General features: G+C 40.7%; 1 protein-coding gene across 1 annotated transcript; it reads right to left on the reverse strand.

Annotated features, from left to right (window-relative positions):
- Nucleotides 1-1,369: 1,369 nt before the first annotated feature.
- lysmd2 (LysM, putative peptidoglycan-binding, domain containing 2) lies at nt 1,370-11,674 on the reverse strand. Its single transcript, XM_015342867.2, has 3 exons — nt 11,326-11,674; nt 9,522-9,880; nt 1,370-2,182 (listed from the first exon to the last, which is right to left on the reverse strand). The coding sequence occupies exons 1-3, from the start codon at nt 11,569-11,571 to the stop codon at nt 2,128-2,130; spliced, it is 660 nt and encodes a 219-aa protein (XP_015198353.1). The 5' UTR covers nt 11,572-11,674; the 3' UTR covers nt 1,370-2,127.
- Between the last annotated feature and the right edge of the window lie 11,847 nt (nt 11,675-23,521).

Consider the following 23,521-nt stretch of genomic DNA (forward strand, 5'->3'; position numbering starts at 1 on the left):
CGGACGGAGAGATTAGAGTGGTCGTGGCCATCAGAGGTGAAATGAGAAACAATGGGCTTGGAGAGATCTTTAATCTTCACAGCCCTGACGTGTTCTCTGAAGCGGTCTCCAAGTCTCCTTCCTGCTTCTCCAATGTAGATGGCTGGGCATTTACTGCAAGAGATACAGTAAATAAGGTTGCTGGAGGTACAAGATGCTGTCTGAGTGATCCGGAATTGTCCTGAGGGGCCTTGAATGAGTGTGGTGGTGGCTGTGTACTTGCAGGTGATACAGCAAGCTCTGTTGCAAGGGAAAATGCCTGGTGTGGATGGCTGTTGAGGGCGGTCAAGGGAGCTGTGAACAAGGAGGTAACGCAGATTCGGTGGTCGGCGATATGAGATGATAGGGCGATCAGAAAAGAGGGCCCCGATGGAGGGATCATCCTGTAGGATGGAAAAGTTCTGGTTAATGGTCCTGGGGATAGGAAGTGTGTTACGGTGGTAAGGAAGCACCAAAGGCGGTTGTTATGGCGGGAGTTCCTGATCGGGTTGATGGTCCGGGGGGTGTTTTTGGCTCGGGCAAGGGCCCTGTCAATCACACTGCTGGGGTATCCTCTGTTGATGAAAAATGAGTACATTTCAAAGGGCTTGGTTCCTGAAGTCGATGTCGTCGCTGCATAATCGTCGTAACCTAAGGAACTGTGAAAAAGGAAGAGAGTTTTTAGTGTGGTTGGGGTGAAATGAGCTGTACAGGAGGTAACTGTGTGAATCTGTGGGTTTGTAATAAACTGAAGTGGACAGTCGGGGGTAGTTGATAGACAAGTGGATGTCTAGAAACGGAAGAGTGGTGGAAGATATGTTAACCATATATTTGAGGGACGGGTGGAAGTTGGTGAAATGGTGCAGGAAGAACTCAAGCTGATCGTTGGAGCATGTGGCGGCACCGACGCAGTCACCAATATATCGTTTGTAGAGGTCAGGGACATAGCCAGTGTAGGAAGCGAAGAAGCGTTCTTCTACCCAGCCGACAAAAATGTTGGCATAGCTGGGTCCCATTCTGGTGCCCATGGCAACTCCACTGACCTGTTGGTAAAAAAGATTGAAAGAGAATGCGTTTAGTGTGAGGACCAATTCTGCAAGGCGTACCAGGGTGTGGGAGGGTGGATCAAGCACTGTGTGTTTGTCCAGCGTGTGCTTGAGGGCTGTAAGGCTGTCATTATGGGGAATGACGGTGTACAGAGATGTGATGTCCATGGTAAAAATGTGGCATTCAGTACCCTGAAATTGGAAATCATTGAAAAGTTGGAGCGCGTGGTTGGTGTCTTTGATGTATGAGGGAACTCCAATCAAAAAAAACAAAGGAAGGGGGAACAAAAAATTCCAGAAACAAGTTTGTTGAAAGGATTTCAGAACAGTCAAGTTTATTGATATTCAAAACCATAAGTAACAATCAAAGCACAATAACACCGAACCCAAGCCAAGAAGGTTTATAACTTTACGCACCACACACAAACCAACACATGCATACTTCAAAATAGAATTAACCCTCTCAAAGCATGACTTTAAATAGGCAAATGAGAAATTAAGGTGTCCATGCACCCACAGCTTATTCAAAATCAGTGTTACATGGCTGAAGAAGGAAGGAATATATTGATAGGAATGCTACATATTCAGAAAAGAAAGAATAGTTAATATAGTAAAGGGATATATTGTATAGATACTGCATGGGTACAGTGCTAATATCAGTTTTCTAACATGCTAATCTGTAATATAATAGTAGAGAGTTCACAAGAGGTACTCTGTACAGTAGAGGTTATTAGACACCTGTTTTGTGGCACATGTAGTGAAAGCTCTCAGCGGAAACAAGCCGTGGGTGCCTGAAACAACAACGCACACTCTCGCCAATAAAAGTAAGGACCTTGGATTAAAAATAAGATTTTAAAAAAGGCAAAGCAGAACAGCTCAGTGCAAATCCATGGACAGAAAGTCCTGTTCCATAATTTGGTCAATGCAAATTAGAAAAACACATGACAAACGTGCCGAATATTTCAGCTGTCACTGCTCCAGATTTCGCCATTGGCTGTCCAGGTAAACAAAGAAACACTTTCATCTTCAAATCCTGGGTCTCCTACATCAGCTGTCAATTGATTTAATCAATACTCTGGTATGAAGATGCTGCATGTGGCGCCTCTTCCCCCTTGTGTCTGCAAGCACAAAAGAAGAAATAAAGTATTGTTTTCATCCACGGATGTTTAACACAAAAGCCACATACTACAATCTGGCTAATTAGCAAACAAGTAAATGGATACAATCCAATACCCACTGTACTGGCGTAGACTGACAGAGATATTACTTTTGACGCTCTCACATGGAATTGAAATGAAATGGCTTGTTTTGATGGGAGGTGAGGTATTCTGCACTGAGAGAACAGATTCCTCCTCCGCACAGGGCTGATGGCCTGCTGCTCTTCAAACAGGGCTCATTTGGCACTGAGCCTGCTGCAGAAGGTGACATCACCCCTTGGAAGCTGGACAGTGCTGCTAGTCCCATCTGGGGCTGGAGGTCTGGTCAAGGTGTAGTGGAATTCTGGGGGATGGCACTGCATAGCACTGAAACTACACTCGGCCTACACACATCACACGCCTGGGACACACACTAGCAGTGCACTGGTGCATGTTCCCAAAAACTGTTGGTTTTTGTTTCTGTTGCAGTCTCTTATTTTTTTACTGATAACCTCTAGGGGTTTAAAGATACCTCGCAAACCTACCGGACTACAAGCTCTCGAGCAACAGGTACATCATCTGTAGGCCTTTTGGAAAACCCCACCTCCCAAAAACCCAAGGAGAACAAAAATGGCAAAACAAGCGCCATCTTACAATGTGTCTTTTTTCCCTCTTTTGTCTAGAAATCTTTATTTTCACGTAACAACATCAAGCACGAGTTGCACTGTGAATGTGAGTAAGAGGTACCTTTCACACCCGGAGACCTGGTATGTGTTTTGGAAGTGTGAGAGCTTTGCTGCGCCTTGTTGAGCCTCATGTGTTGGTGCCAAAACTTTGAGAATCGCTAAATAAAACTTATCTTGGAGTACAGAGCGTGAGTCCAGCTGACTCTACTAATTATGCCGCTTTTTATCTGGACAGCATCTCCAAAATATTTGTCTGATCGCTCTTTTATTCTCTCTCCCTCCACCTCCCTTTGCAAAGTTTGACACTTCTACTGCAGTCACGCTTATGTGACACCTCCTGCCACTGCGCCCAGCTATCCCCACTCTCTACAGTACACAGAACACGGGCCACACGAGGTAATTCCACAAGAACAGAAAGTTGACTCACTGTGACTCGTGTTATCGCCAGCTCCCAAAACAGTACTGCTGCCTTTACACTCTTTTTTTTTGTTACTTATGTTTTTTATTTTATTTTTTTTGAAGAACAAACATAGGTAACCAGAAATAAAGAAAAAGGTTGCCAGTCATCTCAAAACCTCAAGTATTCCAAATATAAATGAGTATAAAGTCTGTCATTTATCATTCTTTTGCATTTTCACAGAGGGTAAAAAGGTGAAGGAAAAAAAGAACAAGCTTCCAAAAACATACAATCATTTATCAATAGGTAATGTAAATAATCCGTCTCTCCCAATCTCTCTCAAAAATCTCCTTCTGGAGTCTTAACTGAAAGGTTAATTTTCCCATTTCATAAATCCCTGGCACTTGCTTATGGCATCATTCCTTTTCAGACATCTTAAATCAAAGAATCTTAAAAATGTTTTATTTCTGTGTCCCATTAATCAAACTAAAACTAAAAAAAAGGTCATGCTTTGGGGTTTTTGCGGACACTCTACCGAAAACCTGTCTACCTTCGTACGTCCTTCAGTTATAAATAGCACATCCGGCTACTACCTGACCTAGAACATCCTCCTGAAAGCTCCAGAAGCAGATAAGCCTCCCTCTATGAAACAGGATAGAGCTCCACTTTAATTTGTGAATAAGCTTTATTATTTATTCACCAGTAACCTGTTCAGCCTGAAAGACAGCCAATTAATTCAAAAGGCCTGCTGCTGTCCGTGGTCATTGTAAGAGAGAGACAATAATAAATCTGAAAAGCATATTTTTATAACAAAATCATTTAGACTTCTCTGTAGAGTATGGGAAACCATGGATTAATTTTGCTTACTAAAACAGATAAAAAGATATACACCCAGTAAAATTTGTGATTACAATTGGGGTAATTAATTTCTATAAATTCCACTCAACTTTCAAAACTAGGCTCAGACTACAATAAAGAACATTTACAAACAAGAGAAGGCCATTTAGCCTAACAAGCTAACTCAGTAGTTAGTACCTAACTGATGCCAGGAATTCATCCAGCCGTGTCTTGAAAGACTGCAAGATTTTGATTTAAACAACAATGCCGTGTGAATTGTTCCTTAGCCCCTTAACTCTTCGTGTGGAGCACGAGTGTCTCTCTGTTCATATCTCCTATTCTGTTCTCGCATATAGCTTCCTGCTGGCACAGTGAGACCTGCCTGCTACCTTTATTACACAGTTCTATGATCTCCGACATAGGAGCAAACGCCAATAAACTAGGAAACCTTTTTGCCATTTCAGAGTGTCTGTTTTCAAATATAAGGCATTTCCTCTTCTCAAATGACAGAACATACTGATAGAAATGCTGTAAAAGCCAAAAGCATTCAGCAATGACAACAGAGAGGGAAGGCTTCTTGAGCTGAGTCAATGATTCACAGCGTGGCCCGGCTTTTCCTCCCATTAAAACAGCACATTAACTTCCACTGCTGCTTGGATCAAACATTTGAACAAAATATTAGAGCACTGCCATGAAACATATTTCAGTGCCATGCCAGTGCAATATTCAAACGCCACTGTGACAAAACATGCCAGCATGTCATCCATAAAAACCATAGGGACAACTGTACAGCCGTATGGACAACAGAAACAACAAATCAAGATGGCAATTTCAAAACAAATTTAAAATTTTAAAAAGTTTATTTTATTGTTATGTTTCAATATTATTTAATATATGAAACCCACACAACAGAACCTTTCACAGAAAATGTGGACCTGCTATCAGATTTGATTTAAAAAAAAAAACCTGTACGTATTTCTTTCTAATTCTCTTCTTAAGAATACAGGAGATATTCCTTTTGTGCTTCTGAGTGGTCAGATTTTCATCAGAGCAGCAGTTCAGAATTCAAACAGAGTCATCAGTTAACCAACATCTTCTTCCTTGTCATGTGACAGCTTCGTGGAAACTGTTGCTCCGGGCAACATCGTGTCATACCAGTATCAGCTATGGAAGGAAGGCTGCCTTGCATGGATCTTTTAAAAAATAATATAAACAGCGAGGCAGCAGTGCCACCGTGTCATGAAAATTTGCAGTTATGATGCACTCTGCTGACAGTCTGTTACACAGGGAATAGAAATGCACAGCTTCACAGCGTGAAACTTGATAAGACAACTTTTACACAGTTTTCAAATCACTAAAAATTGCACAGTAAGTATTACATTGATAAAGAATAATAAGAAAAAATAATAATCACCCTCACCACCAGTCCACGCTACTGCACAACATATTCATTTCAATGTACTGTTCAGTGTTTACTATTCGAAAATGAACCACAGAGCAGACAATATCTAGAATTCTCTCTCACCACTCCAGGGAAGCAGAGTTTCTTAATAGAGTAAAGTACTTCCACTGTACCATCCATTAGTGCTTAGAGGTTTAAAACTGAGAACAAGAAACAGGTCTTTACCCGAAGGGTTGTGGGTGTATGGAACAAGCTATCAGACATGTTGTTGAAGCCAACACTCTGGCTTTTGTCCCCAAAGACGCATTGATGAAATCTTTCCATCAATTAGCTACTAACTACCAGATGGGCTCAATGGGTTGAATTAATCCTCTTTTTTTGCAACTTTACATTTTTAAATTCATTTCTACAACTGAGCGTCCCGCTCCATGCAGCAAGTACCATGGGTGATCAATCTCCCATATTTCTGTTGGGCTGTTACAAGATTTAGTATTTAAAATGTAATTTTAAAAGAAAAAAAAACTCAACATTGTGTTTGCCTTTTATTTATATCCAGGAAAACTCTTTCGTTCATACCAGTCACTTTACCCTTCCTTACATTTCACCCTTCTGAGGGGCTTAGCCTTCCAAATTAACTTAACGCTGCAAAAACACAAATATTTTCCATTAACCCCTGTAACATAAAAAGACCAGCTTGTGTACAAATCTACAAACCTTCTCTGCACATCATGACAAAAAAAGTAGACATTGAACTGAAAAAACATTCTATAAGTATTTTTTCTACGAAAGGAGACAAAACCAGAGACTTTATTGCGGAGAGAGCTGCAATGATCGATGAACCTGCTTCTACTTTCTCATCCCTAATTCAATTCGGCTGGCGGTTTTTGGTACGGATTTGTCAGAGCCCTTCTCCAGTCCTGACAGCAACAGAGAGAAACTGAAAGTCTCCTGGGGCGCAGCCTTCTGAAAAATCTCGGGGCTTGCGGAATGGCTGGCAGAGCGTCTTGGCAGTTACAAGCATAGCCACACTATGGGAAGCAGGAAGAGAGTGGGGGAAATCACTGACAGTCCCTTAACACCCCCGACAAGGTGCAGGCAACTTCCAGCTTGAAACCAAGCGCACAAGCACTAATTACATTTTACAAAAAAAATACCCTAGTCTCCTGCCTCAGCCTATCGTCATAGTCATATAGTCATAGTCACAGCCATAGTCAATTATCAGAGACTATTGTTGAAAACATGAACTGACTTAAGTACAAACTTCTAGCTTGTGATCATTTGGTAGTTATTAGATAGTTGATCCAAGCATCTTATCCATTACCTAGAAGAAGCCAGAATATCAACTTTAACAACGTGGCTGGGTGGGCGACTCGACACTACCACAACCCTTTGTGTAAAGCAGTGCCTAAAACACCAGAGCAAAGAACAAGAGAAGCCTAGTTTAAGGATTCTAATACTGTTTGTATTTGCCATGATATGCAGCCATATCACCCTACAGCTCACATCTGGCAACCCACTGAAGCTCAGTACCTGGATGGGATACCTCCTGGGGAAAAACTAAGGTTGCTGCTGGAAGAGGTTTTAGTGTGGCCACTAGGGGGGTGCTCACCCTGCGGTCCATGTGGGTCCTAATGCCCTAGTATAGTGACGGGGACACTATACTTTAAAAAGGTGCTGTCCTTCGAATGAGACGTTAAACCAAGATCCTGACTCTCTGCGGTCATTAAAAATCCCAAGGCGTTTCTCGAAAAGAGTAATGATGTCACCCTGGCGTCCTGGCAAAATTTTCAATTGGCCCTTACCAATCATGGCCTCCTAATAATCCCCATCTATGAATTGGCTTCATTGGTCTGTTCTCCTCCCCACTAACAGCGGATGTGTGGTGAGCGTTCTGGCACACTATGGCTGTCGTCGCATCATTCAGGTGGATGCTGCACATTGGTGGTGGTGAAGAGTCCCCATTACCTATAAACCGTTTTGAGTGGAGTGTCCAGAAAGTGTAATACATACTTGTACGCAATTATTATTATCTGTCTTCTATTTTTCTATTATGACAGGAACACACTCACATGACACTAGACTGATAAATTCTCACCATCTGAATCATAAGGCCTCTGTGACTTACTAAGTCTGACTGAGTAATGAACCTTAAAAATGGTCTAAGACTTTTCATGCCCAGACCATAATCAAGACCCCAACACCAGGCCGATCCCCTCACCTTCAACCATCTCTAACCATGATCACAAACACAGCAACAGCATGGCTCTAGTCCATCAAATCCACCCATTACTCCAATCCTCAGGTCATAAACTTTAACCCACAGTTTTCACCCTAGCCAAACACTGAGCGGAATGATAATCCTAACATAAAACCACTGTTGAAACAGTTAAACTCTGTGCCTAATGATACATAGCTGTGTAGCTAGAGGGTCTCCTTCAGTTCTGGAGCCACTCAGTTGAGCTATTGGATCCACTTAGAACCCTGGCAAGTTAAGAAAAGATAGATAGATACTTTATTGATCCCGTGAGGGATCTGAAGACAGCTGAAGACAGCAAGAACTTTGCCATTCCCAGAGCATTAAAAAATATTTTTGTGTTGTTTACAATAAGATAGCCAGCAGCTATATCACCCTGTACCTCACAACCGGCAGCCCACTGGAGCCCAGCAGTGTGAGCCTGGCCAGTACCTGGATGGGAGACCTCCTGGGAAAGCTAAAGTTGCTGCTGGCAAAGGTGTTAGTGGGGCCAGTAGGGAGAGCTCACTCTGCGGTCTATGTGGGTCCTAATGCTCCAGTATAGTGACAGGGACACCATACTGTAAAACAAAGGTGCCATCCTTCAGATTAGAAGTAAAACTGAGGTCCTGACTCTCTATGGTCATTAACAATGCCAGGGTGTTTCTAGAAAAGAGTAAGGGTGTTAACCTGGCCAAATTTCCCCCGGCCTTTACTAATCTTGGCCTCCTAATAATCCCCATCTATGAATTGGCTTCATCACTCTGCTCTTCTCCCCACTGATAGCGTAGTGAGTGTACTGGTGCACATTGGCGGCTGTTGCATCATCCAGGTGGGGCTGCACATTGGTGGTGGTGGAGGGGAGTCCCTATTACCTGTAAAGCGCTTTGAGAGGAGTGTCCAGAAAAGCGCTATATAAGTGTAAGAAAATAATAACAAGACAGTTGGGCTTAGATTTATGATCCTTCCACTATAAGTTCTCAACCAGTTATCCAGTTATCATAATCAAAAAGCCTCTTATTCTTCGTGAGGGTCACAGACAATCCTGGCAGCATAGGACACAAGGTGGGACTGCACCACAAAAGGGATTATGGACACCAATAAACCCAGCTAGCAGATGTGAAGCACCTCCTAGGTATCACCTGTCTCTCCAGAGCTTCTAGTCACCTCCCCTTTAACTGGTGGTGAATCTTAGAGTAACAACCCTGCTCCTTCCACACCCCACGCTTCCATTCAATTACAATGTCACACAGGCGAGACACAGCAACTCAATGGCTTCCAGAAACAAGGCAAACAGAGGCTGGGGATGCACAGCTCAGGACCTCTAGATTCTCTTTGTCGTGAGAACACATGCACATACAGCATTGTGCTATAGGAAGAGACTGGCTGGCAGGCGACGATTAAAAAGGTGGATAAAACGCCTTCCTTGTGCTCAAAAGCCACACAGGTTTTTTCACTTGCTCATGTTATTGCAGAGGTGGTGAGTTTGCTACATTTTCATCCTGTAGCAGCTGTGCATGCAACGCAAAGCCCTGACAGGAGAAAGGGATGCTGAGCCATTCAACCCCTGACTGAAGAATGAACAGGACGAGCAGAGAGGCAGGTCTAGACTGGATCCATTTGAAGGACAAAACCTTTCCTGCATGCTTTCATGGGTACTGTTTTTTTTAACCATTTCCTATTCTGCCACAACCAGTAATATTTTCCTTCATTCGGCCTTCCTGAACGTCATGCAGTAGGTCATTTTGTTATGATAAAAATCTTACCCGATATCGTCCTCTTTCAGTTTCCTAGCAGCCTGTTTCGAGAGTTTGATTTGCAAGTCCAGTCTGTGTAAGTAGTCTTTAGCTGACAGCTCCTCAGGCTGAGTGGCCCGGCTGTCTGGTTCCTGGGGACTCTGAGCAGCAGAAGTGGATGAAGATGAGCTACCCTCACCATCCTGCGTCACACTGGGACACTCATATTTGGGTGTACAGCCGTCGCTGGCCTCGCTTTCTGGAGACTCTAAAGAGCTGAGTCCATTGAGCAGCGTGGATTTCTCCGAGAAGACTGGAATGCTCAGAGTCGTCCTTAGGAATATACAATCATTACTGAAGAGTTTATTTGCTCTTTTTATTTGTTCCATCTGAAAAAAAACAATGAAGAAAGAGAAAACTCAAGGTGTGACATTGCAGAAAAGGAAAGATTAATTCACCCAATCATTACCAGAGATGACATCTGAACTCCAGCACTTGGGTCAAGATCAAACTGACTGTTTAATTTTCTGCTACAGCCAAAACAGAAGATAAGATTTACATTAAAAGCAGACAGTATGCAACCATAAGTGCTAAAAAAATGTTGTAAAATACTGTATTGCAAACCAGAGGGCATTCTGAGCGTGCCTTGTTTCCCTTTATAATTGTGGATTTATTATACATCTTTATTAGATGAAAACATGAAGAAAAAGTAAAACATTGAGCACCAGAATAACCACGACTGCAACAGATTCACAAAGTTATCATAAAGAAATTACAAGACCTGTTTTATATCAGATGAACCGACACAATAGGCATCCACGCAATTTCTAGTAACTTTTTTCCAATTCGGGGCCATGGGGGAGGCAGAGCCTATCTGGCAATGATTACGAGGCAGGGTACGCCCTGGACAGGACGCCATCCCATCACAGGGCACGCACACACACATCAAGGGCAATTTTCCCAGAAGCCAATTATCCTCCCAGCATGTCTTTGGACTGCAGGAGGAAATCAGAGCACCTGGAGGAAACCCACGCAAACACGGGGAGAATGTACAGACTCCACACGGACAGCACCCCAGCCATTGAACCCAGGACACAAGCCCTGTGAGGCAGCAACGCTAAGCACTGCACCAACCTGCTACCCCAGATCTCAACAAGTAAAGCAAAACATTGAAATGCATCTCAGCTAGTTAATATAGTTGCCTGTAGTTATTTCTTAGTACAGTACAAATACAATCTTATTTCATATTGCACCTGAATGCAATACACTGCACACTACAGAGGTAGGTAATGTTAATGTAATGTTAAATCTGTTCATTTCCTGTATTAGCTGATTTTATCTATTTGAAATTGGAGTGGGTAACAAATTTTCCACATAATACACATGAATATATATATATATATTTCCGCCTAGGAACGGGGTGATACCTGTAAACGATTCTTTGCATCACAATGTGTATTTATGTTGCTAATAGACTGGTGCAGCTAGAATGAGTACAGAACTACTTCCTGGTACATAAGCATGCCCATATGGAAGCAGTTCCTTCTGTAGATGATGTCATGCTCTGTACGAACAATATAGCTACGTTTTGAACATGCTACTATATATTTTATTAAGCGCCAGTGTTTAATCATATTCATAACAACCCGGCTGTGAATCTTTTGAGAAACCGGGCGACAGTTCTTCTGTAAACAGTGAATGTCGCTGTGCTGGGTAAACCGGCGTGCTTACCCTAAGGCTCGCTGTGCCAAAGAAAACATTATGATATCTGCCCAGCAGATTTCTCTGTAAACAACAGCCTGATCTTTCAAACATTTTGTTTGAAGATTCTTACCGTTACTCCGTATCTGAGCGCTATCCCTTGCAGGGTATCGCTGGCCGTGACTCGGTGCACAATGTATTTCTCCGCCAGAGGGGCTGCAACGCTGGCAGTGCTACCGTAGGAACGGGTCTTGGTCCGGGCCAGGCTCTGCGACAGCTCGGTTTCGGATTCCGAACCGGAACGCGAGCGGGAAAAGACGGGTTGCCCGAACCGATCATCTCCATCCCGCAGCGGCAGTACTGGGGAGAACTCCGCCATCTTCTTTTCAATAAATAATGAAGCAGCTGTGTTTATGATACGGCTGATTCGTCCCAGTTAAAGAGATGCGCCGGCAAATTCAAACCGTGAGTTAAGGAGTAGCTGTTTCAAGAATAGTGTTGCCTGTGCGTGATTTCTGAAGAACTGTGCATTAGAAAAGCATTCAGTGAAGAATGTTTTTTTTTTAATTAAAAATTATGCTGCCAAAAAGGTCAGTTATTTTACACCTTTCTTTAATATGCTAATATATTGGTGGGTGGGATTTGCATAGCCTCATGCAAATACACAGATAGACATTATCTATCTCTCCTACCACCCACAGCCACAGTATCACATACTGGTAAAAAATCTGAAGTTATCCTACATGCGCTTGACACCTATGATAATGGTTCAATGTTTTTAAAAAACTAGAAAGACCAGTTTCCAGAAATACCGAGAAACTATCACGCAAAGAAAAAGAAACCCAGGCAGGAACAGAAACTGAAAACGACTTTGTTACTGACCTGTCTGTTTTGCCCTGATAATTCATGGCTGGGTGCCTTTTTCATGTGGTATAAATATAATCACTATATTATACAAGTCTTATACACGGCAAGTGAAAACAGTTTTGGCACATTAAAGTGACTTGTCAAGCAGCACAAGCAGTAATGTGTTCATTTAGAGTGCATTTTTAGATCTTAGTGTCCTGAACAAGCTTAATACCAGCAATTAAGATGTAGTAATTAGCCAGATGAATACCAAGCAGCATCTACTACGCAGTATTTACTGACAGAAAATGCAAAACAGGATTGCTGTTTCCCTGGGCTCCACTGTAAAGATAAATTGCTATTCTTTTTGTCGGCCTGAAAGCAAAGCAGTTAAGGTGCAAATTACAAGAAGCAGAAACAAAGGATAGCTTCCTTAGATCTGCATGAGGAAATATGGGTGTATATGGGTTATTCATGGAAAGGATTGCGGCAACATAGTATGTATAGGATGCATGGCAGGGCAGGACTTCACTCATGATAGGTCACCAGTCCATCACAATTTGCACACACGCACACAGTGACCATTTAGAGACTGCAGTTAACCTGGCCAGCAAGTCTTTGTCTGGAGCTCCCAGAGAAAACATGAAGACACGGGAACATGCAGACTCCACACAGAAAGCACCTCAAACCAGAATCAAACCATGGATCAAAGATCTATACAGTAGCAACACTAATTGCCATGTCAAAATAACATAAACAATTATTAAGTCTTAATAATAACAACTGTCTTTGACCTTGTACATACGGTATTGTCCACCCGCAGCTTAAATTCATACTAATCTTAGCACTTTCAGACAATAATTGGTTGAAGTAAAAAAGCAGATGTACATACACTGTACAGTCTCATTTCTACAGGTGCAGGGGCTGGAACCCTATCTTTAAGTAATATAAGGTAAGACAACCCTATAGGAGACCCTAAATGTTCAATCAAGATTCTTAATTTAAACCACAGAAAGAAGGCAAATCGAATTATGGATTAAAGGATCATTCACTATTTGCAAAGCTAAAATTTAGTACCGTCACATTATCTCAACACTCAACAACACTGTATTTCTGAAACCAGAAGAGCAGGGAAAATAAATCAGTTCTATGTGAATTGACGAGAATGGCAAGTATCTGTCATCTTAGTGTGACTGGCATTACTCAGTGTCTTATATTAGATCCTATCCTAGTCTCCAGTTTAAAAAAAACACCCTGATTATCTGTAACAAATCCTTGAAGTGTGTGGATATGTGGATATAATCTGTACTCTCCATGTGATCTGCTGAAGCCCGAGATGCTGTAAACGAGAAGCGTGTGAATGTGGACATTCAGGCACACAGCAATGGACAAAGTGTGGCTCTACATTGGTCCCATTCTTCAGGAAACGACAGCATGTAAAAACTGCACACTCTAAATGATGGCAACACATCAGTGCTCTCTTGTGAAAGAATACTCTCCAGACCTGTTTCATTGACAAACATGACAGGAAACGCCACTGTTCTTTATGGTCAGTTTTTTTGTAGTATTATACTAGTGTTTCGGTCTGTCACTTGCGAAGAATTACACGACCTATAAACAATGAAAATAGCTTTTCCCAATACCAGTCTGGAAATGTTGGCAAAACCTTGCAGTTGTACAGAATCCCCTTAATTTAACCGATACAGTCAAAACTTTGAGGAATTAAAAGCTTATCTGGGTTTAAACAGCCCCAGAGGATTAAGCCACTTATCTGCATTGACCTTCCTTCAGACAGACCTACAAAAGGAAGGTGGAAAAAGACAGACCAAGCGTCAGGAGGAAGTACTCCACATGTCCTCTCAAACAGGTGCTGCTTAGCAGAAGAGCCTTTTGACAGTGCTCCTCTGTCGATAGTGATTTTACTGGCCTTTTACCTATGGTCACCTGTGAGTCATCATGAGCCGACACCATCTGCAAATGTCACTGTATCAGATCTGTGCCCTGTTGTTACTCATCTGTTATACATCATTGGCATCTGATGTAATTAGTTACTTTCTGGAGCACGTCAGGATGCACGTCAGATAAAGGAAGCTGTTATGCAATAGTCTAACCAAATCATTTTAAACGCTGTGTGTGCTCCAATCACAGTAATGGGGGGAAATGTATCAGGTGAATTGACTAGGGCAATATCTGCTTTCGGTGAACAATACATTTATTTAATAATTTTCATATGTGTATTGTAGTTTGACAACTATATAAATATAGATTTTCATATTAATCTGTGTCCTATTTTTGTTATATAACATTTAAGGAATACAGCATATAGCATATATGAAATATAAAATATACATTTCTCTATACTTTAGATCTTATTTACACATGTATACAACCAGGCTGACAAAATGAGGCTGACTTTATTAATGAATGTGATAGCCATGCTTTGGTGAACCTAATCATAAGGGACAAGTGCACCTTACTCAGACTCTGAAGGCTTGCATGGAAAGTACAGTGTTTTCCAATCTGTATTAAAAAAACAGTAGCAACAAAAAACACTAGACATCTACAGGTTGACAGTTTGTGGATGACAAAATAATCAAAATGAGGAAATGTACACAAAACTAATTATTTATCTGAAATACAAATTCTTGCTGCTTGCAAGCTAGCTCCTTACAAATAATGAATAAATGACTCACTCCTTAAAGTAATTGGGATCCCATAGCAACCAGTATTCCAGAGCACGGTTATGTTCCCTTATCAGGTAAACACCAAACCCCTGTCACAGACGCTACATTAAACAGAGCCCTGATTGTTATTGAAAATAGGATGTTACACAAAAACAAAACAAAAATGTTTCCTTTTGTTGTGATGATGTCTTCTTGCATTAGTAAGTATAATGAAAACAAGTATACAGTAACTACTTTGAAGGAAAAATAAAGCAAAAAATAAAGAGCTCTATCTCCATAAAGAGAAATGGGTGAAGCATTCTGATTTTTTAAAATTATTGTAGAATAGCTGTATTGTTTCATCATTAAACACGATCGTTAACAGAGTCACTGTATAAAAATTGTTACTTCACCTGTATATGTGCTCATTAAACAGGTTTATTACACAAAATATAATATAATAATATGGTGCCCTAACACAGGGGTCTGCAATCCTGTCTCTGGAGAGCCACAGTTCTGCGGGTTTTGTAGCAAACCTTAAACTGTCAATGAGCATAGATCTGGAAAGCTGGTACTCTAACTCCTCCTAACTCCATAGGTAACTCTTCTTAATTGGGAAGCTGGTCCAATTGAATCCTTCAGAGCTTGGCTGAAATGAAAGACAAAGAACATTGTGGCACTCAAGGAAAGACGATGCACACCCTAGTCCCTAATACAACAAGTGCTATAAAAATACAATAAATGGTGACCAAATTAATATAACAGTTAAGAAATGATCTTCCCCAAAAAACAGATGTAAGATGGCAAGAACAAGACAACAAAACTCCTTTCACGGCCCTACTGAGCAAAATTACTGAATTTTAAAATACTCACATAGGCAGCTGAAATGTTAGAGATTGCAAGAGACTCTAAAATCTCAAAATGGCATTGGCTGTGAAATCAATAGCAATATCTATATTCTTAAGGAAAAGAAAAGGTAGTTAACATGGAACAATTGCAGATATGGTTGAGAAATTGTGAAATTATCAGTTACACAGACATGATGTTTGCACTCACACTGATACCCGATGTACAGCAAACAATAAATCAACCAAACAGCAAATATTGTGTCGAAGTAGGTTCCTTAATTTTTAAAGAATACAATGTGTTTGCTCCAATGACAGTAGTGGGGGAAATCATTTGGAAGTCATTTCTCCCCTATGACGTGTTCTCATTTCAGTAGCAATGACTGTGAAGAAGTACCTGAGGACTTGGGCAGCATCCACTATTGACCTCTATTGGATAAAGTGGTTACAAAATGGATGGATGGTTTTGCTGGAAAGAAACCTTGGTCTTGTCTCTTCCGGATTAAAAGTTATCGAAGCTGAGAGTCTTCTTCGACCAGTAAATGGATCTGTAAATTGGCAAGGGCACCTTTGAGAATGGGAAAAGATCATGAGAACAAACCTTCCATTATTAGTGATCCATACAATTCAGTCACAAATTACTGAGAATACACATTGGCATAGTGAGGGACAGTTTGCCTTAAGCTATAGTTAAAAATATGATTTGCTCAGGAGCTGTAAAAAGTTGCACCATGTGAACCTGAACTAATCTGTCCCTGTAAAATCCAGATGTTGCTGGGAGGAAGCTGTTGTACATTTCAGTTGACTCCTCATCACTCAGACAGAATATACACACTACTGATGTCTTCCTGCAGAACAGCTCCACCTACTGAGGGAATTCTCTCAGCGTTCCATTTCCAAAGAGGATCTTACAAAGCCACAAAGAGGACTTCAAAATTATCTTTCAAAAATTGTAAAACAGCCCTCCATGATAACTCCACTAAATTTCCAGCATATTTATTTTACAATGGCTTTTCGAAACATCTCAAGATGATCTTCCCCTTTTACTCGCCAAATGCTATGTATATTTATTCATGACTGTGACTGAAAGTATCATTCTGATAAATATTGATGCAGGTATGCTTGAACTCAAAAGACTGTTTTTACAAAAGACATTCTGCATCCCAGTAGCTGAAACCTTCAGACCAAGTTGCTTCAATAAATCCCTTTCCCATCTGTCAGGCCTGAAGTTTAAACTCTTAATCTACAGCTGCCTCATTGGGTTTAACACTTTCCACAAAGACCAGACTGAATAACTGTAGCCAAGCCCCTTCTCCCAAAGCCCAGCAGTGGGTCTCTCATTACAGAAAATAATGAAGGGGACCATTAGGGGTACAAATCTGAAGGAAATCTATTCCGACAGCTCAAAGGAAAGAGCACCAAAAGAAGAAAATCCTACACTTACATGTCAGGATTCCTGGAAGGAGCCCTTGTTCTGTTGATGGGCAGACCTATTAAGCTGCAGTATCCCACACACTGTGAGAGCTCCATGGTGTTCTTGTTAGGAGCTCCTGTATAACGACACTCCTGCCATGCTGACAGAGATCCATGAAGATTGGGAACCATGCAAACCTATTCCTAGTGAATCAGTGTTGAAATTGGTTGATTCCGGATGCTTTTGTTAGCCCTCGGGATGCATCTGGCAGGAAAGTCGTGGGCTTGGTCTGTAAGGTCTAAAAATTGCATTTTTTCTTTCCAAAAAATTGGTATTAGTACACCTGGGGCTAAGGAACAAGTAATAGGTTTATTCTGTGCTGAAAAGAGAAGAAAGAAAACACAACGTTTCGGCCGTGGAGCCTTCTTCAGTAAGTACTTCTTTACAGTAAGTACTGGTTTAAACATTATTCCAATCCCTCAGTAAGTGAATAATAATGAGTTGTACCCATTGACATTTTGACCTTTCTCCCTTGTGGAATAATGACACTGCCCATTTCGTGGGTGATCAAATCTAACTGAGCGTACTCACACCACACATATATTGCTGTAGGGATGTGTAATTAAAATATACAATGTCATTCTAAAGCTCTCAATCAGACTAATGTGCAAAGACTGTCTGCAGTGACACAGCCAAGAAACTATCAGTAAGTTCATACCTGATAATTACCTTTTGTTTTATTTTCCACTGTAGAAGATTCAAGGAGCGCAAATTAATGTAGCAATATAAATATAAAAATCTTTGAAGGCTACATCCCTCATCACTGAACAACCAAACCTATTATTTAAAATACAGCAACTGCCTATAAAACTTTATTAGATGTAGCCTACACCTGTTAATCTGAAAAGGAAATAAGTAAATGAATAAAATTGAGATTTTAAAAACATTCATTAGTCATATGAATTCATGCAAAGAAGGAACCGACATTTAATATTATTCATTACAAAAGCAGACTACATAGACTCAGTGACCTTATACTTAGCTGACAAATGAAAACAGTGAATTATTACAGTACTGGAACACCATATGGACTGCAGGAGCCAGCTGCTTCCCTCTAATCCAGCCTCTTACATGGGAACCTGTTTAAACAGGTTGGGTGTATTTGAGGACAGCTGTCATAGAAAACTTTACTATGCAGGTAAGCTATGGAAAACAGGTTTCTATGGGCTTAGAATTTCATAGTGTAGGTGGAGTATTTTTAAGTACAAAAATGGTACAGAAATCTGTGCCATGGTGTACTGTACTGGGCCCTCGGTTCAGTTCTGGACCTGAGGTGCTGTACCGTATGTGTGGAGTTTTTTTGTGTATGTTCTCCCCGTGTTCACAAAGTTCTGTTTTCCTCCCACAGTCCAAAGACATACTGGTAGCTTAATTGGCTTCTGGGACAATTTGTCCCGGTGTGAGTGTGTCTGTGGGTGCCCTGCAACGAACTGGCATCCCTTCCAGGGTATACCCCACCTTGTGCCCATTGCTAGAGACAATTGCGACATTGCGGGACAGGTGGTTAGAAAATGAAGAGATGAATGGAAATTTCACAAATAATACCAAATGGTAAAGGTTTTCATCCCTGGGATTTTCCTTCTTTACCATTTGAAAGGTCTTGTTTTAATGGTTGTCTCCACCAATATATACAGTACTGTGTTATAACCCCAGTTTCTCAAACGAACTACAATAGGTGTCAAAGTAGTTCCTTAATTTTACAAAGAATACAATGTTAATGTAATTTATTTTTTTTTACTTTCCTGAGAGAATTCAGCATTGTCTCTATACCATCTCATTCCCTGCACAGACCACGGAAATGTGTGTGTGTACGATAGGATTTTAATTCTGCAGGTGCTTTTTCTTTCAAATAGGCCTTTAGATTTATTTTTTTGTGAAAAAAAGAATGCATCTTTTCAGCATTGACCCTTTATGCCACTGTTGATCTGTAACTTCATCTGTGTGACTATTTGTGTTAACATTTTGCAAAACTGTTTACTTTGAAGTTTGTGCAAAAGTGTTAGGCTCGTAATCTCAACATTCAGTGTGGAAATAAAGATATTGAAGATAGTATGGAAAATCGCCAAATACATATAAAAGACAATGGACAAATAACAACTTTTAGAATATGAATATACAATGGTTGCAATAAGCAAAATAATAGATGCATCAAGAGACATCAATTGATAAATAATGAAGAGACACCCTGAGATCAAGGGGGTGGTTATAGTTCATGTGAGATGATAATGGATATAAATCCACAACAGAGAGATTATACCATTAATGCATGAGGCAAAAGGGTGCAATTTACTTTCATCTAATGCACCATCCTCTTCCTCTCTGCCCAAAGTAAGTTACACGAAAGGACAATGGTGAAATAACTCACTGTGCTATGGTTTTCATTGGGTTACCTATGGAAGACAATGAAAAGCACCTGTATCAGGGTTCTTGTTTTCATTAGGCTCATGGGTCTGTATTGTTTTGAACCATCAAGAGTGCCCCTGCAAAGTCTTTGAAACATTTATCTACAAAGCAGTTTGTTTTGATGGTTTGTCGTTTTATTTTGCATTTTTAATTAAAGAATGAAGATTAAGTTTGATGAAGCAACACAAATATTTTAAATGTTTTGATGTTCTCACTCCTTCGTGCAAGTTTGTTCAAAACAAACTACAGGGGCCCTTTTTTCTCATGTTCTGTGCTCACTGATCTAATAGCCAAAGACATTTCAATATGTTCACATCTGACATCAGCATTTTACTGCCTCTGGTATCAGAGCTCTCAGCCCAGGAGCACAATCTGGATCTGAGGTTAAAAACAGGTCCTGCTACATGACTCTGAATGTAGTGCCTGCTCAGACACAAGGGAGAAGTCAAATATAGTTCTTTATTTAGGGTGAATGACATTTACGAACACCACCACTCCTATGCAAAGTAAATTATGAAGGGGGTGCAGTGCATGTGCTCGGTAAATTAACTGCAGAAAGCATTTAATTCATGAAATCCTATCTCTGCTATAATGGGGATAAGCTGTTTGGACATGAAAAAGCAAACAGGGGACTCATTGACTATGTGCCAAAATGAAGTTTGCTCAAGGAAGTGACAATGGTAAAAGGGTAAGTATGCTCAGTCCCTGTGTGACTCGGTGAGCTTCACTAGCACATCAGCAATCATTTGTGGCCCATCTGCTACCGCAGGCTTAAGTTATAGAATAGGGCTATTCATCATACTGATTTATTCCTAATAGATGCAATTAACCTGCTACAAAGGAGCTGTACAAAGATGATATGAGGTGAACATGCTTTAAAGTAACCAAAAGCTCGCCTTACTGGTTGAAATGTATACAATACACAACAGAAGGCAAAACAGCCGACTTTGATGTGACACATTTAGGCTGGTTGGTCTCTTCATACAGATCAAATAAAATAAGTGTAGTCATCAGTGGAAAAAAAACAAAACCAACAGCCTTGAAACATTTTGTATTATATAGTATTAGAAGAGAATCAGAATTCGTGAGGCATATGAGGTTTACTTCTTAGTGTTTTAACGCTTGCACTTAAAAGGAAATGTGGTCACAATAAATACATGTATTAAAGATCATAGAAACAGGTGAGGACTTTCAATGATGTTTCTTCTTTTTTCTCTTCTTCTGCTTCTTCCTTCTCCTCAATCTCCTTAGTACCATGAGTGAAGGCTCTCAGTTATTAATATTGGGTGCGGGGATACACAGAAACTGTTCTTAAACATTAGCATGGGGAGATCATGGAAGGTAGGTATGGACAAGCCTGGTACTGGAGAGCCACAGTACCACAGGCCTAGCAGGTCCCACTTAAACCCCCACTTCCAAAGATTCAGAACACATTTGAGTTTTGATTAATTTATTAAGTTAATTGGTTTGGGAAAAAGTCAGGAACGGACAACTTTGGTCTCTGAGAGCTACATTGCATTCTCATTTCAGTTGACCTCTAAACTACTTAACTGAGCAAATCATACGCTTAACTGGTCAAAGGAAAAATGTCTCAAGTGTTTGGAAATTGATGATTTGAGGGTGACCCTGTAGAAGCTATTGGACTGTGGCTCAGCACATCCAGGCCCAGGTTAATTTCATAGACATAATGAAATTATAAAAGTAATAATAATGTTATTACTTTCACTTGCCATGTTTATGCACATGAGGGCTTAAAGCTCATGTTCAATATTCTCAAAGTTTAATATCTGATTTCAGTGACTCAGAAAAAATTAAATCCATATTAAACCCTCCCTCTATTAAACAATAGCTGACTGAGACCTCAGTCCTCAGGCCACAGTAATGGTAATTAGGTAGATTTGAGTCAAACCGAGTGGTTGTTATGACGATTTTGCTGTATTGGATAAATCATGGCCTTTGTGCCTGCTGCCTGCCCTGCTGGCTTTGTTCCTCTAAAGCCTGTAAGCAGATGTACATGAAATGAAATCCCTCCGGTCTCGCTAACCTTGTTCATGAGGCTTATCAAACCACAGGTAATGCGATAAAGATGTAGGTTGCTGGACTGCCATGACACTGAAAATCATATTCCTTTTGTAAGCGACTTCAGCGCCTCAGATGGAAATCATAGCCGAGTCGTGAAGGCTTTCTGAATTGTGTTCATTTTTTTAATATCTCTAAATCATTGTGGGGTCCACATATAGTCCTTTAATCCATCAACACACCCATTAATAGAAAGTCTCTTACTGGTAAACTGGTAAAGATCACAGCATGTTGGAATCTACCCTGGACACCAGGCCATCTCAGGGCCACAGGGAAAGGGACAATTTAAAGCAGCCAGCCAAACCCAGATTTAACCAATAGTTTGTTTTCTTCAAGAAGGCAACATTAGACATATCCCTGTCCTCAAAAGTGCCTATTGTCTGGAATTTCCAGTCCAGAAATCCAGAAGTAAAATTAAGTGATATTGTTCATCTGTAATGTTAAATGGATACAACGCCTTTTGCTACACAGTGAACATTGACTGACAACAAGTTCATTAGCATAGTAAAACTGTATTAAAAGTCATCAATCATGTTGACTTTCAATACGAGAAGCTTACAGTGGATTTTCGGTAATTATCTTAATCGGGCAAATTGAGAATCACGTATGCAACGCAGAAATATGAATACTGTAAATCTTTATTTTTCTTTAACTTCATCTTTATTTTGTGTGGTGTAATTTGATTACACCCTGTTTATCATGAACAGGTACCATGACCTTATTTCTGTTCCTTGTGTGCAGCATTGTAAATGTCCCAGTACTTCAACCCTGCCACGCAAGAACGTGACTTCAGAGTGCTGAACTGCACTGTATTCAAAACCGAAAGAGGTGTATTGTCAGTTAGAACTCTGCTGCCCTCTACTGGGCAATCACCTTTACAGCATCAGGGATATCATTTCCCACATAAAGCACAGTGTATGCAGTACATACAGTACTGTATACGGAACACGTGCAGTTCAGGGTTGAGGGGGAGTTGGAGCCTATCCTGGCAAGCAACGGGCGCAAGGCAGGGTACACCTTGGATGAGACGCCAGTCAATCGAAGGGCACACAACACTCACACCAGGGCCAGTCTTCCCCGAAGCCAATTAACCTACCATTTTGTTTTTGGACTGGAACCGGAGGATGCAGAGAAAACCCAAGCGAACACAGGGAAAACTTGCGAACTCCAGTTTCCCGGGTCCAGAACTGAACCGAGGGCTCCGTGTATATACTGTACCACACACGCCTTAACTCGAATGCAGTGTGTTAGCAGCTCTCATCCTTTAAAACATTTTCGGATTCATAATGCTTTCGTTTTACTCGACCAAGAATTTCCAATCAGGATTGATTATTTCTAGAAGAATTATAATTCCATGTAAATACTGTACTGAAGCTTTCAGACCACAGTGCGGCTCTAAAACACTGCTATTATTACTAACATGACCAAACAAAAGCGTGGTTGCACGAGCAGAATAACTGGGTATAAACGTCTGTCGTGAAATTGCCAAACATTATCTGCAACATGTGGACAGCAGGGGGCATTTCAATGCATCTGTAACCGATTAGGAATTTGGAATGCTTTTTCAATAAACAAAAAAATAACTAACAACTTCTTCAGCCAAATATATCTGAACAGTTCTTTGGTTATTTAGCATCTAAGTAATAAATAAAATACATATAAGATTAAATAACCTACTACATAGGACAAAAAACACTTTAACAAGGCCGATTTATGTTAAAAGGTTTAACTAAATACGTAAAACATAATTCAGCAGTTGACGGGTGAGCGGTACTTGTCTTGGATAAACGTTCAGAAGTTAAGGCATTTTTTTCCGCTTCGAAAGTTGTGTAAAATAAGGTTTTGGAATAGCAGTTTTGGAATAGCAGTTTTACGGCAGGGTTAGGTATGATACTGCTTCAAAACGTGTCTTAAGTCACATCAGGTCTCTGCAGACTCCGTGGGTTCTGAGATTAGTCCCCAGAAAGAGACAAAGAAGCACTGTACCTACAGTTCAGTGACCTGGGACTGTTGCACAAG

This window comes from Lepisosteus oculatus, chromosome 5 (genome assembly GCF_040954835.1).
Source record: "Lepisosteus oculatus isolate fLepOcu1 chromosome 5, fLepOcu1.hap2, whole genome shotgun sequence".
Taxonomy (NCBI): domain Eukaryota; kingdom Metazoa; phylum Chordata; class Actinopteri; order Semionotiformes; family Lepisosteidae; genus Lepisosteus; species Lepisosteus oculatus.

What these genes read in the sequence shown, in the direction of transcription:
- lysmd2 (XM_015342867.2), bottom strand. Translation starts at nt 11,571, where the DNA reads ATGGCGGAGTTCTCCCCAGTACTGCCGCTGCGGGATGGAGATGATCGG. An exon ending in CGCTCAGATACGGAGTAACG is followed by an intron (nt 9,881 to 11,325) that starts GTAAGAATCTTC and finishes GTTTTTTTTCAG; the next exon opens with ATGGAACAAATAAAAAGAGC. An exon ending in CTGAAAGAGGACGATATCGG is followed by an intron (nt 2,183 to 9,521) that starts GTAAGATTTTTA and finishes TTGTGCTTGCAG; the next exon opens with ACACAAGGGGGAAGAGGCGC.